The sequence below is a fragment of the Neovison vison genome, chromosome 3 (genome assembly GCF_020171115.1).
Source record: "Neovison vison isolate M4711 chromosome 3, ASM_NN_V1, whole genome shotgun sequence".
Classification (NCBI taxonomy): domain Eukaryota; kingdom Metazoa; phylum Chordata; class Mammalia; order Carnivora; family Mustelidae; genus Neogale; species Neogale vison.
The window spans coordinates 78,109,163-78,123,944 of NC_058093.1; the positions used below are offsets into that span (position 1 = coordinate 78,109,163).

At 37.3% G+C, this 14,782-nt stretch overlaps 1 protein-coding gene across 5 annotated transcripts in view; it reads right to left on the minus strand.

Moving 5' to 3' along the window:
- Positions 1-10,738, minus strand: part of PDE1A (phosphodiesterase 1A) — a 344,668-nt gene extending 333,930 nt beyond the window's left edge. For 2 of the 5 annotated variants that reach the window (XM_044242485.1, XM_044242482.1), the window contains exons 1-2: positions 10,126-10,288; positions 9,778-9,888 (exon numbers count right to left, since the gene is read on the minus strand). In XM_044242485.1, the coding sequence (XP_044098420.1) occupies positions 9,778-9,878 (101 nt within the window). In that variant the 5' untranslated portion in view covers positions 9,879-9,888; positions 10,126-10,288. The other 3 variants (XM_044242484.1, XM_044242487.1, XM_044242483.1) reach the window with 3 other exon arrangements.
- Between the last annotated feature and the right edge of the window lie 4,044 nt (positions 10,739-14,782).

The following is a 14,782-nucleotide window of genomic DNA, read 5'->3' on the forward strand; positions in this document are numbered from 1 at the left end:
TTTAATAAAAATGTGTGTTTTAAAATATTTTATAGAATATAAAATAAAATACAGTCTCTTTAAACAATTTCAAGAAGTTAGTTTAAAAGGAGAAACTAGAAAATGTTTTATTTATATGCCTCACATAAACTATTACCACTTTTATAAACTTCCTTAACAATAAATAGTTATTCATGCCTAATACTTGCTCAGACCGGATATTTGGAATACTGGATTCTCATGAGCCTTTAACATTATCATCTGTTCAATGATGTTAGTGAGCAGCTCCTTTCATATCCAAAAGGCTTACAGCACAGACCTTTTGGATGGGAATCAGACTTGCTCAAATATTTACATTTGATTAGCTGATTGAAATATGTTAGAATAAGGGACAAAATCTAATAATATAATGGTAATTTGGTATTTTCTAAAATGAATCAGCAAAGGAAGGACTGTGGGACATGACAATAATTATTTGGAAGTCAACTCCTTTGTGAACCAGACCTAAACTGGGATAAGGAAAGACCTAAAGAATGATATTCAAGACAGAGTGACTCAGGAAATCATACTAGTCCTGCATTATACATGATAATAGAGCCCTAAAATCCATCCTAAGACTACCACAAGATGCTGAATTAAGGATGCTGAATCCATCCAGGCAATTCTTCTATCAGTGAAACTTAAAGGTCACTTCTCTTCCTCAGCATCTCTCCTGACACACCCATCACTCCTACGCCAAGGACATGTAAATCCTTGAGTATAAAAACCCAGGAATCTTGGTGAGGGCACTTCTGCTGACCCAAGAGAAGGTCTTCCTTTCTCATCCTGACAACCCAACTCTCTCCACTGATTCCAATAAGAAAATTACTTGAAAAACTAGAATTCTGCATTTGCATGTAACATTAGCAATAATAATGATAACAGCTAGAATTTCTTGAATTCTGGACACTGACCTAAGAAGTTCATGAGATTTATTCATTTAATCTTTTCAATATCTAGGAGATAAGTAATGATATCATTCCCCGTTTACAGATACAAAAACTAAGGTATTGAAAAAGCAAGAGCTTGGAGAAAATAATAAAGCTGTTAAATAGAGTTGATATGCATGTAAGAATAGATAAAATTATGGAAATATCAATAATTACAATATTTTGAAGAGATTACTGTATGTCAGCTACTGTGCTATATTTCTTTTCACTACCTTTATTCGGGCAATATCCAGATTCCCTGATCCTAATCCTTCCCTTTTAAGTGGAAGGACCTTCAACTGGAAAAGCCTTCCAGGCTGCCCTTTGCTACTTTTCACATTCTTTCACAAAGGAGGAGGAGGAACATTTGGTTGGGGAATTGCGATAACGAATTACACCTAGGGGGTGGGGTGGTGTGGGGGGAGCCCGGGGGGCTCAATGGGTTAAAACCTCTGCCTTCAGCTCAGGTCATGATCTCAGGGTCCTGGGATCGGATTGAGCCCCACATCAGGCTCTCTGCTCAGCAGGGAGCCTGCTTCCCTTCCTCTCTCTCTGCCTGCCTCTCTGCCTACTTGTGATCTCTGTCTGTCAAATAAATAAAAAATCTTTAAAAAAAAAAAAAGAATTACACCTACGGGTGTAAATTATCCTTTTCAGGGGGTGAGAAAAGGATATTCTTCATGTAGAGAGCACAGTTTCATCTGTTAGAGGCCATGAGGCACATATAGGAGAGATTTTGCCCATGCAGAGGAGGTCTGCAGTTTGGGTAGATAAATTGAATTCAAGGGTGTTCTGGCTTATTTAGCTGCAAAATCTTATCCTTCAACAGACATTCAGTCTGCAAAGAGGCTAACATTTTGATCTCTGTCAGCTGGACTCCTAAATCTATCCCTTACTTAATCTTGAACTTGGATTAGAGATATCATTCATTAGCTCCACCCTACCCCGAGATCTCATGAGATAGGTATCAATTTTTGTCTATTTCTCAGTTGAAAAGTCATGTTCTAAGATAAATCATTCCTACACAAAGTGCCTTCCCAAGTAACTCCTGGTCACATCACCCTGTACATTTTCTTCAGGTCACTTCTTACTCTCTATTAACTTATTTTTTTATTGATTTTGATATTTGTTTCCTCTACTAAAATGTAAGTTTCTGTGCCTAAGCTTGTGCCTGATACAGCATAGAACCAGTGGGTATTTATTAAATGAGTGAATGGATGATGAATAAAATAACTGGATTTTACAAACAAAGAAAGTGAAATTCAGAAAAGTTAAGAGATTTTCAAGGATCACAGAGCTAAAGAACAGATTTATTAGAAAACAGCTGACTGATTCCAGAGTTCAGATTGATTGATTGATTGATTTTTTCCAATTTATTTATTTTCAGAAAAACAGTATTCATTATTTTTTCACCACACCCAGTGCTCCATGCAAGCTGTGCCCTCTATAATACCCATCACCTGGTACCCCAACCTCCCACCCCCCCGCCACTTCAAACCCCTCAGATTGTTTTTCAGAGTCCATATTCTCTCATGGTTCATCAACCCTTCCAATTTACCCAAAAGCACATACCCTCCCCAATGTCCATAACCCTACCCCCCCTTCTCCCAACCCCCCTCCCCCCAGCAACCCACAGTTTGTTTGGTGAGATTAAGAGTCACTTATGGTTTGTCTCCCTCCCTATCCCATCTTGTTTCATGGATTCTTCTCAGATTTTTTTTTTAAAGATTTTATTTATTTACTTGACAGAGAGAGATCACAAGTAGGCAGAGAGGCAGGCAGAGAGAGAGAGAGAGAGGGAAGCAGGCCCCCCGCCGAGCAGAGAGCCCAATGTGGGACTCGATCCCAGGACCCCGAGACCATGACCTGAGCCGAAGGCAGCGGCTCAATGCACCGAGCCACCCAGGCACCCCAGAGTTCAGATTTTTAATCTTTGAGGTATTTTACCTCAACCATATCTATTCTATAAATATAATATTATATAAGGACTGAAACCTATATTAAGATTATATTTATATACCAGAATAGATTTTGTGAGATGGTTTTCTTTAGTTTTATGACTAAGGAAAATTTTTAAACTTATTTTTCTGATTAATCCATCAAAACTATCAACCAAAGCCATCAAACCAAAGTGAAACTAAAGACTGAGATTTATCAACAATTTACAAAAAAGAACATAAACATTTTTCCATGGTATTTGAAATGAAGCCACTATAAGCTCTCAATATCAGAGCTTGGTAAGAAGATTGATGGTCTGGGCATATAAACCAGGGTTAGATGGAAGACAGCGAGTTATTAAATGGCTAAAGATAAAGATATCTACTCCACTTCTCCATAGAGCAGCAGAGACTAACTCCACCTCTGGGCATCCATCTGTACAAGACTGTGTGTGTTGGAGGCAATGGTGGTGGAGAAGGTAAGAATATAAAAATGGTCATGTTGATTAAGCACTCTGGTATTCTGCTATGGAAGGAATGTACTTAGTTTCTTACTATTGCTGCATCAAAGCTACCACAAACTTAGTAGCTTCAACAACATAAATGAATTAGCTCCAGTTCCATAGGTCAAAAATTCGCTGCACATTTCACTGAGCTAAAATTAAGGTTTTGGCAGAGCTGCATTCTCTTTGGAGGCTTTAGAGAAGAAACTGCCTCTTGCCTTTACAAGCTTCTAAAGGTTGCCCACATACATTGCCTCCTAGCCTGTTTCCTCCATCTTCAAAATCGACAACGGCAAGTTGAGTCTTTCTCAAATCAGAGCACTCTGATAGCTTCTTCTGCCCCACTCTTCCACTTTTAAGAACCTTCGTGATTACGTTGGGCCCACTTGGATAATTCAGGCTAATCTCCATATTTCAAGGTCAACCGATTAGCTACCTTAATTTCTCTATGACATTGTAAAGTAACATTTTAACAGATTCTAGGGATTAGGACATGGCCATGTCTGGGAGGCAATGACTCTGTCTACCCCAAAGCCCATTGACTGAGTTTTAAGGATCTGCATCCTTTTCTGTGATACTTCTAGGTAACCATTCTGAGAATGTCTTCTTTTCTGTTTTGAAACTAAGGTGAATAAGAGCCTTAGAGGGGCACCTGGGTGGCTCAGTCAATTAATGCCTGCCTTTGGCTCAGGTCCTGATCTCAGGGTCCTAGGATTGATCCCTGGGAAGAGCTTCCCACTCAGCAGGGAATCTGCTTCTGCCTCTGCCTTCTGACCCTTTCTCCACTCTGGCCCCCATCCCACTTGTATGCTCTCTCTCTCTCTCTCTTTCTCTCAAATAAATGAATAAAATCTTTTTTCTTTAAGAGCTTTAGAATTAGGCAGATTTGTATTTAAATGCAAGTTTCACCAGATACCAGTTGTTTAAAAACTTAGGATACTTATTTTTTGTGAAATCATGTCATATTTGGGAAGTTCTTAAAACCAGTAGATGATAAGCACATATTACTTCTTCCCATCTTCTTCATCCCTATTCTATCTGTGAATCTATCTCTACTCCTTCAACCTGGCTTTAGGCCCTATTTTGATAGTCTGACTGATTCTCTAATTTTGAAGTTAGAACCACTATAATATTCCAATTTTTATTCATTCACTGAAAATGATTTATTGCATGATCTCCTATGTGCCAGGCACTGTGCTAGGTGCTGGGGATCCAAAAGCAGACACAATGAACATGATTCTTGCCCTGAGGAACTTATGGCCAAATAGTGAAGATAGATTTGGTAATGAAAAGGGAAGTGCATGTTCTTCATGAGCCAAATATAGGAAACTAACCCAGTATGGAGGGTCAGGATGGATTTCCTTTGAAAGTGAAATTTAATAAGAGATCTTTGAGCATTACTTAATAGCATCCCTATTAGGATTATGAATCGGATATTCCTTCCTGACAAAGGAATTTCCCAAGCTCTGGAGGGCATTTATCATGCCTGGACCATGCAGTCCACGGAGTACAGAAACACCCACAGGCACTACAATAACAGAAACATCCCCACACATCTCTAAAAGTATCACAGGGAACAAGAGCAGCCCTGGCTGAGAGAGGAGAAAGGAGTGATTCCCTCGAGAAGAGAGAACAACATGAGCAAAGGCAGATAGGCAGGAAAAGCATTTCTTTGGGGCAACCTTGAGCCTGATTGGGAAGGGACCACAGAGGAAGAGGCATGACAGAAGGCTCCAAATGTTGAGCAGGTACAAGGACACCATGTGAACTATGTGGAACTTTGAAGAGAGGGTTCTAGAAGGCAGGGCAGTAAAGGAATCAGATTTCCTCTTCTACAATGCTGCTTCACCCTAAGCATGATTCCAGTTGGGGAATATGGTGCTAATAGCTCCTGTCATTTTACCTGATTTTGCCAATTTTTATTCTAAGTATGTATTTCTGCTACATTTTCTTGGTGATAAGGGTTTAGGCAACTGTTTCTGAGAGCTGCTCAGCACACTGCCCTCTTCAATAACAGTTACTTTAAATTTGTCATAAAGTTATTATACATTTCTTCCTTTCTTCTTCACTTTCTGCTTCTCTATGTTTTATTCTTTCATTACATTCCATGATCATCATGTTCACCACCCATCAAAGGAAGAAAGAAAGAAAAGAAGCTGGAGTCTTTCAACTGTTGTGTTCACAGTTCTAGATCTTAATATCTGGATATCTGTTTAAATATGGAAAGACAGGAAGGTAAGCATCTAGATGTGAAAAACTAATTCTCATATATTAAGTTAGTTTCCAACGGTAAAATTTTCATAGGTCCTAGTCCTATATTTATAAAAACTGAAAGAATTGACAATAAGTACTATGAAGTAGTGAGTCTCAGATTTTTGTCTTGGGTTACAGTTTTGAAAGTTTAAATTTTCCTCCATTCTGTTGAACAACTGAATAAGATAACATTCTGATTTAGTTTTTGCTATAGTGCCATGTTCACTGGAATTTCTACTTGACCACAGTTTTCTGGAAATGTTGTCCCCCTTAGATCGAACTCTTAGAACAATAGCATCAATTGGAAAGAGCACCACCAATGTTTCAAAATATGGTTTTTGTTTTTTGGGGTTTTTTTTATCCACAGCTGTAGAGCAATTTTTACCTTTAAAAAAGAAAAAGAAAAAAAAAAAAAACAGTACCATGACACAGAAAAAAAAGAATTATTTCTAAAACTGGAAAAAAAAAACCCTGCATAAATGAAAACACATACAGCTTTTCCTCATGGGAATGAATAAACTTAACAACCTTTGCAAAGATTAGAGTTAGAAAAATTTCCTTAGTATGTAGGAAGTAGTAAAGGTCCCAGAGTCACAGAAAACTTCTGAACCAGAAATTTCATTAAGTATTGAGATGGCAGAAGAAATAGGAAGTATTTTCTTGTCCTAAACAATTGATCATTTATGGACAAGTATATGAATCTTTTTAAATGTTGTTTGTAAAGGGTTTGATGCCATAGTCATTTGCTAACATTTCCGTCATAATGGATGATGAGTCATAGTGTAAAATCTAAATTGTCATGTTGAGAGACAAATTAGAGGTAGAATATGGATTCAAGAAAGCTAAAGAAAAAAGCCATAATTGTAAAATAAAATTAGTAGAATCAAGCATACAAGTATACATCAGGAATCAGAAGAAGAAAGTGTTTCATCGTTGTTTCCACAAAGGAATAAGAGATTTCTTGGCACATCACTGAATATGGTGTCTTAATTAAATGTTACATGAAGAAGATTTAAAAGAAACTCAATGAAAAAAATCAATAAAATGGTAAGGAATAACTGATATTTTAATTTAGTTTACTGATGTTTTCACATTTGTTACAAAATTTAAAAACTATTTCTATGGACTCAGAAAAGTGATTTAAGATGTTATGTTATGGGGTGCCTGGGTGGCTCAGTGGGTTAAAGACTCTGCCTTCAGCTCAAGTCATGATCCCGGGGTCCTGGGATCAAGCCCCACATAGGTCTCTGCTCAGCAGGGAGCCTGCTTCCCCCTTTCTCTGCCTACTTGTGATCTCTTTCTCTCTGTCAAATAAATAAATAAAATCTTTTAAAAAAAGTTATGTTATATGAGATTCCTTATATTTTCTGTAAATAAGTAGCTCATGTTTCCATATTTAAAGTATAGTTGAATAAGCTTTATTTTAACCTTTGTCTTTATTTTTATTTAACTTCAAAAATGTATGTATTACAAACCTACTTAAAAACAGAATGTCTTGTTGAGACAAATCAATGTATTTGTGAAGCTATATATGATTAAGAGTGAAAAAAATTACTTTCCAAATATATAAAGGTCTTCATTGGGTCTTCTTTAATAAACCAAGAATTTTATTGCAAAACTGTTTGATAGCTATCATGAATAGCATAATTTTAATTGCCAACACTTAAAAAGTAAAATTCAAGGAGCAGAGATTTTGATAGGCTAAAAACTCTGTTTGAGTCAATATTACATTTTAAATAGACAAGACAATTCCAGCAATGGTATAAGGAGACCCTCATATCACTGCTGTGAATGCAGACTACACAAAAGACCATAATTAAAGATTTAGCTGTCATTAGTCATGCAAGTTTTAGATTTAGAGCTTCTTGTTTTGACGGCTCTAAACCTAGAATACTGGAAATGTCTTAAGTCAAAGTACAAGTTAAACTATAGTAAAATGCAAATTCCTTCCTTCTATGATACAGAGGCAATCAGTCATTTCAATCAAGTTCAGTAATAATGATTATTTTTTAAAAAAACTAGTTTCAGTAATTTTTTCCCCAAGTGGTCATTCAGTGTCTTTATGTGGATACACACCAAATTTCCTTAGTACATACATGTATATTTTAACCTACATCAACATTGACTATCAAGTGTTGAAGGTCTACTGTTGAATGGCTGTCACTCTCTACTGAAACAAAATGAGATCAATCTTTGAGATCATTTGATAAAGTGAAAGTCAGATAATTTTGCTCTAAAATGTTAAGTAAACACAAAGTCACTTTTCAAATTTCTTAAAGACATAGGTACAAATTCACTATCATACATACATACATTTAAGTAACTACATATATTCGTACATTTAAGTAACTATAGGAAAATAAAACAAATACAAACAAAACAGACAAGCAAAAAAATCCTGTCCTGATAGAAGGAAGAAAATCTAAAATAGGTTATAATATGATCTATAATTTTTCCGGTACAGATGTTCATCTACTAATTAGGTTAGGACACAAATCATCTGATGACTGCCAATGTTTAATTTTCATCTATGCTAATTAACTTTGTAAGTTTTTATTTGCTCTTACAGGATTATTTGTTTCCCTAGAGAACAAACCCACCCAAAAAACTGTAATTTTAAATCTTCAATGATTCTTATTTCTCTAATTTCTCTAATTCATTCAAATGATGTAAGATGGCTTCCCTTTTTAAGTTATTCTCTGTTGAATGTTGTTTGCATTATTAGTGTGCTCTTATCTTAGTATAGTGTAATGCCATGTATTACTTTAAGTGAAAAAAAAACATCCAGAGAATGCTCTTTAAATAGCTAAACATCACAAAATGCATTCAAATGGAAGAAAGTAGGAGTTTTTCCTCTAAGCAAAGTTCGACATAATTTTTCTTTTAAAAAATCTTATATCAAAACAGCAACATTGAATTTACTCAGATGTTGCACTGTATATAATAGTATGTAAACAAAGCATAGAACTATGAATCCTAAGAAAATCTATATTTTGTATATTAAAAGATTCTTTCTGCTATTATTACAGAAAAGCAAATATATTTTCATTTGAGATCTGCAAATACGTTAAAGCAATTGCAATGGCCTGTAAATATTCATTTTGCACATTTTTATTGAAATGTTAAAGTTGATTTTTCTTTTTTTAAGAGATTTTATTTATTTATTTGACAGAGACACAGTGAGAGAGGGAACACAAGCAGAGGGACTGGGAGAGGGAGAAGCAGGCTTCCCGCCGAGCAGGGAGCCCCATATGGGGCTCCATCCCAGGATCCTGTGATCATGACCTGAGCCTAAGGCAGACAATTAACGACTGAGCCACCCAGGCACCCCAAAGTTGATTTTAAAATTATGGCATAACTAAAATAAAGCATATAAACATAGGGTTCTGGAGAACTAAGTAGCATACACAACAAAAAACTTAAATGCTGTTTAAATAGCAAGGTGAGTAGCAATGCAAGTAAAGTTTAACTCAGGTACTTACATTTCATGTTTGACATAAGCACATCTCTTGACCCATCTCAGTTTTATACCATGAGCTATTCTGTATTCTCAGAAGAAGTGAATTGGTTAATTTAAATCTAAAACTCTCCAGTAAGTTTGGAATGCTACTAGCGTTTTTACCACATTTTTTCTTAAAGAAATATCAAGACAAAGACTAAGCACAATGCAATATAAATATTTAGTATCACATTAATCCTGCTCTTGCTTTTTCAAAATATAATCACAGAGAAATAACTACCAGTGGTAATATTTATATTTTTCCGAAGGAAATTTTTTTTTTCCTGCAGGTAACCTGGCAATTAGCTTTCCTAGTTACATTTCTGCATATCTAAATCATATATCTAAAGAATACAAACAGACTGTATAAAAGAAGCTATGTGTTATAACAGTGAAATGAATTCTCAGGGAGATACCTTAATTTATATTAAACATACAGGTGCAAGAAAGATTATCAGTCATCCTTCAAGCAAGTTATTAGCTGAGACTAACACATTTTATTTTCTAAGAGAAAATCTTTCTAAAGGAAACACCAGTCCACAAATTCAGATAGTAAGAACAATTAGTCATGTTAATAGTCAAATTCTGGGTGGGGTGTGGGAAATAAAAACACAGAACCAAGCAAAGAGCTTACTCACATTCCTTTCAGGCGTTGCCACATTTTTTCGGTGTGTTCTCCTATGAGATACTTAAAAGTGGTGTTTTCCAATTCTTCAATTTCTGTAGCAGTTGACCCCATGATGATACTCCTAGGGCAGTATAGTTACAGTCAGTTTCAGCAGCTAGAACAAGCATTCCTCAGCCCACTACAGATCTCAAACAGTTATATAGTAGCATCTCTCATCTATCAAAATGTTACAGATTTACAAAGCTGAGGGCAGCTTCTGCCAGAATTGCTATTGACTTTGACAGGCATATCCACTGCTCTCATCACCCGCCCTCCCCCCACCCCCCAAGCAGACAGCAATCTAAACAGATCCTCTGACCTCACAGGAACAATCCGCACATGTGAGCCTGCTACTGTACTACTGACCGACTGAGCGCTCCAGCTCTCCCCAAAAGCAGCTCATCTGTTACCGTTCGGTGCACTGAAGCACATCAGAATTCCTACAATTTACAAGATCTATTATGCACAAGAGAAACGTGAATGACTTTAGCGCACCAGAAGAAGCTGAATTCGTCTCTACCAATGGAAGGAGGGCAGGATGTAATAAGAAAGCAGATGGTAGGAACCAGTGTCAGCAGCACCACCCTGAGAAAAAAGTGCCTGTTTTAAATGCCAAGGTTTTTGTCTCTTAATTGATCTGGAACCAACAGTTAAAGATATTATCATGTTCTAACAATAAAGGCAACAAATGTTAACGACAACAATGAGGAAATAACACAGAGAGCCATACAGAAGACAGACCACAGAGCTCCACAGGTTGTTACTGAAAGACTATGTACATCAATGATGCTGTAATCATGCTTATTCACCTTCTCCTAGCAACTCCACACAGTAGGTAACCGCCAATTTAACCAGAAGAAAACACAGCAGCTGCACACAGCCTGCTCCGTGAATCCTTTGGGGATTAAAAGATAAATAAAATGAAACTAATGTGGATGCTTGTGTGCATGCGTGCGTGCGTGCGTGTGTGTGTGTGTGTGTGTGTGTGTGTGTTGAAGGAAAGGGAGTGTGTGAAGGTGGGGGGAAGAAGAAAGGGAGAGAAAGAGAGAAATTGATGCTGTGCTGCTTGTGCATTTTAGAAGAAAAATGAGAGAAAGTGAACATAAAAGGAATCAGAACTGAGTCATCTGCCAAGCTCCCAACACATGGTGAGCTTTCTTTGAAACAAGCACAGACCTTGAGTATGAGCTCCATAACAGCTATTGCTATCTGCAAGCTGCTAAGAAAAATACACTTAAAAGCAGTATCTCTTCTTGCTTGTTTGGAAACCCACATGTAGTTTTGTTCCTCCCTGCAAGAAACCTTGCTTGTTACCTTGAAGTTTAAAGTAGATATATTCATAGGTAGTAGAGAAATGATAATATCTTGTATTTATTGAGTACTCACCATGTGTTAGACACTGTTGCAGGTATGTAGAGTTTATACAGTTTACTTTTTAAAAATTCTTACGAAGAACCCATGCAGTAGGTAACATTCCCATTTGACAGTTGAAGAAACTGAGAAACAGATATTTCCCAGATTTAATGCCGGTCCTTCATTTTTATTTATTTGTTTTAAAGATTTATTAGAGAGAGAGAGAGAGAGAGAGAAAATGTGTGGGGCATGGGGAACAGAGGCAGAGGAAGAGAGAGAATCTCAAGCAGACTCCCCACTGATGGGGGAGCCTGATGCAGGGCTTGATTCCAAGACTATCAGATTAGCACCTGAACACAAATCAAGAGTCAGAGGCTCAAACTACTGACCCACCCAAGCACCCCTAAAGCCAGTCTTTAAAAATGGGCACTACAATTTTGCTGACAGTCTTCCAATATAAAGTTACTATGTGTGTCTAAACACAGAATGCATCAGCAGTCAAAATGATCATATATATATATATATATATATATATATAAAATCATTTATATTTATATATATATATATATATGAAGCATCTTTGCAGAATTTTGTAGAAAGTGCCTTCTGATTTACAAATTAGAAGAGGTGAGCTTTTCTGCACTGTTGGGGCACAGACCACACAGGTGTTTTTCTGGGTTCCCATAATAACAGGAAACTCTCACAGTGTCAGAGCCCTTGATGTCCTGCAAAGAAAGAAGCAGATGCCCTCAAATTCCTTGTAGCAGGAACTCACTTGGTTGGCTCCAACCTGGACTTCCAACTGAAGCCATCACCTAGAAAAGGAAAAGTGATGTCATTACCTCGTAAATCTCACGAGGACCTGGGAGAGGCTTCTGCTGGCAGCTCTTGCCATTGTTGTCACTGAAAAGCCAGCTGCACTCAGTATCATGCCCTCAGGAACAGTGGCCAGCGAGCAGTGGTGAAGTTTGCTGCTGCCACCAGAACCACTCCTATTGCTGGCCGCTTGGTCCCAGAACCTTCTCTAGGCAGACGGAGGCAACCTTCTGAGAGCCCAGCTTCCCCGGTTACTGATCCTGGGGAGACCGCCAGCCTCTCACAGAGGCGTCGTACTTTAACCGGACCCTGGGTCTGTTCCACATGGCCACTGCCACCTCCCGCAAGAAGGGAGCGCTCAGTGGGTCCACTGCGGGGGGAGGGGCGCCAGTTGGTGGCACCATCTCCCTCTGCTGCCGCAGAATGTCACCCCTGGGCTCTACTTTGCAGAGATCTTGAAGAGACTGAAAAGGAAGAGCAGGCCACTGCTGAAGAGGCTGTGAGCAAGGAGGAACTTTGGGTGAACTGGCTGCTCCATCTCAGACTTGCCGCTATTCAGCGGGAGCCCGCAGCCTGCCGCAGCCTGGCGCAAGTTACAGGTGCCCTCTGCGCTTGCTCAGAGGTTCCCGCCTGGAGCCCGAGCGCGAGGACCCCCACCCAAGGCTGTAGCCCCCTCTGCTGCGGCCACCCAGTCGGTAGGAACCCCGACCAAGAGGTTGCAGGCGCTCCTGCACACTCAAGAACAGAAAATGGAAATAATGCCAATAAGGTTGGCAGAAAATAAGGTTTCTAAAAAGAAGAGGTTAAATCAACTGAAGCTTCAGTTTCCTTTCTTTGACAAGTTATTTTCCTGAACTCCATCCGAATGTAATGTCTTTAGCTAGTAGACAGGTTTAGGTAATCACAACCTCACCCCTATGAGCATTTACCAGAATAGTCAGAGGTAAGTCAGTCATTGCTCTGAAAGCACTGATTTTACCTTCCCTGAGCCTTCATTTACAATTCTAGATAATTTACTTAATAAACACTGGATTTTTCTTTAATGAGATAGTCGACATCTGAATTCTGCTCTCAAAGACGAAGCACGTGAAAGATCTCTATAAAATGCAAGCACTCCACCATTACTACTTTATGAGCCAAACACCATAGTCCTTGAGGTTATATTCTTGGGTTTCAAGTCACAGATGATTTCCTAATTATGCCAAGATATTTCAAGCCATCACACACAGGCTAGCTTACCAATAATATTGCAATGTAAAAAATGAGGACTATTCTTAAGTGTGGGTGAATTTTGTCATGAAAACTTATTTGCCCTTTTTCTCACTATCTCACTTCTGTCATGTATTGATATTTAAGAACTCATAGTATACTGATTACACACTTAATACCTTAAAATACTTAATTATTGCATTAAATGTTTCATAAAATTAAATTGAACAATAAGCTATGCAGAACAGCTAGCTATTTAAATTCTTGACCAATATAATATTCAGCCTCAGGCAGCATCAAAGTTACTTCTGTTAAAGTAGAGAATTCAAAGCATTTTTCTTTTCTGGTTTATAACTAACATCTACAAGTTGTATTAATAGGACTAAAATAAAGCAAAGCACATTGGATAGAAAAGAATAGAATTCGGGCGCCTGGGTGTCTCAGTGGGTTAAGCCGCTGCCTTCGGCTCAGGTCATGATCTCAGGATCCTGGGATCGAGTCCCGCATCGGACTCTCTGCTCAGCAGGGAGCCTGCTTCCTCCTCTCTCTCTCTCTGCCTGCTTGTGATCTCTCTCTGTCAAATAAATAAATAAAATCTTAAAAAAAAAAAGAAAAGAATAGAATTCAAGGAATAACACTCAACTTTTTTTTTCCTAATTAATCTGTTGAGAAGAATTTGAGATGTTGCATTCACAAAATTAAACTAAACTAAAAAAAATTCTGACAGGAGACAGAGAAATAAGATAACAAGAAAGTATTCTAAGAAATTAAAATATGCTTGCCAAAACAAAACATTCTATATGAGCTCTGGGGAGAAGTTGAGAAACTAATCCTAAATATAGCATAAAAATTTATCTAATTTATCTCTTATTTCTCACATGTTCTCTTTTGTTTTAATTCTATGTTCAGACAAATTATCTTTATTATAGTAAGTAGTTCCCTCATTCTTATTACTTCATATATTTTATTAGCATGTTGACAAAAATTTATAGAATGATTTTTCAGTATCTGTTGATGCCAAGATAAAGTACAACATAGACTGGATCCAGACTACTTGAGTTTGAATCCCTGTTCTTTCATTTAAGGAATTATATGATCTTTTGCAAGTTACTATTATGTATCTGTTTCCTCGTGTATAAAGGAACATAATAATATCATCTTTCTCACACAGTTGATGTAAGAATTAAATGAGCTAATATACATAAAGCCTTAAAACAGTATTAGGCATATAGTAACTGCTCTATTAAATTGTTAACATTTATCATTATTGATGCTACGGCATGAATTTTCTCCTTTAGATTGCACTGTAATCATTTATTTCAGTAGGTTTACTGATCATGAACTATTTTCCAAATAATTTGTTATAGAACATTGTTGTTTTATGCATTGCTAGTGTTCATTTTTTTTTAGAAACTTTACATCCTTATTCATGACTGCAATGTTTGAAATATTTGTGGCACTAACTTTATTGTTTTTCATAGTAAGGTTATACTAGCACCATGTAATTGACAGGCAAATAGTTTTAAACTTACGAGTCCACACCCAACAAATAGCAAAGATAAATGAAAACATATTCAGAGGCACCAAATTCAGAAAGC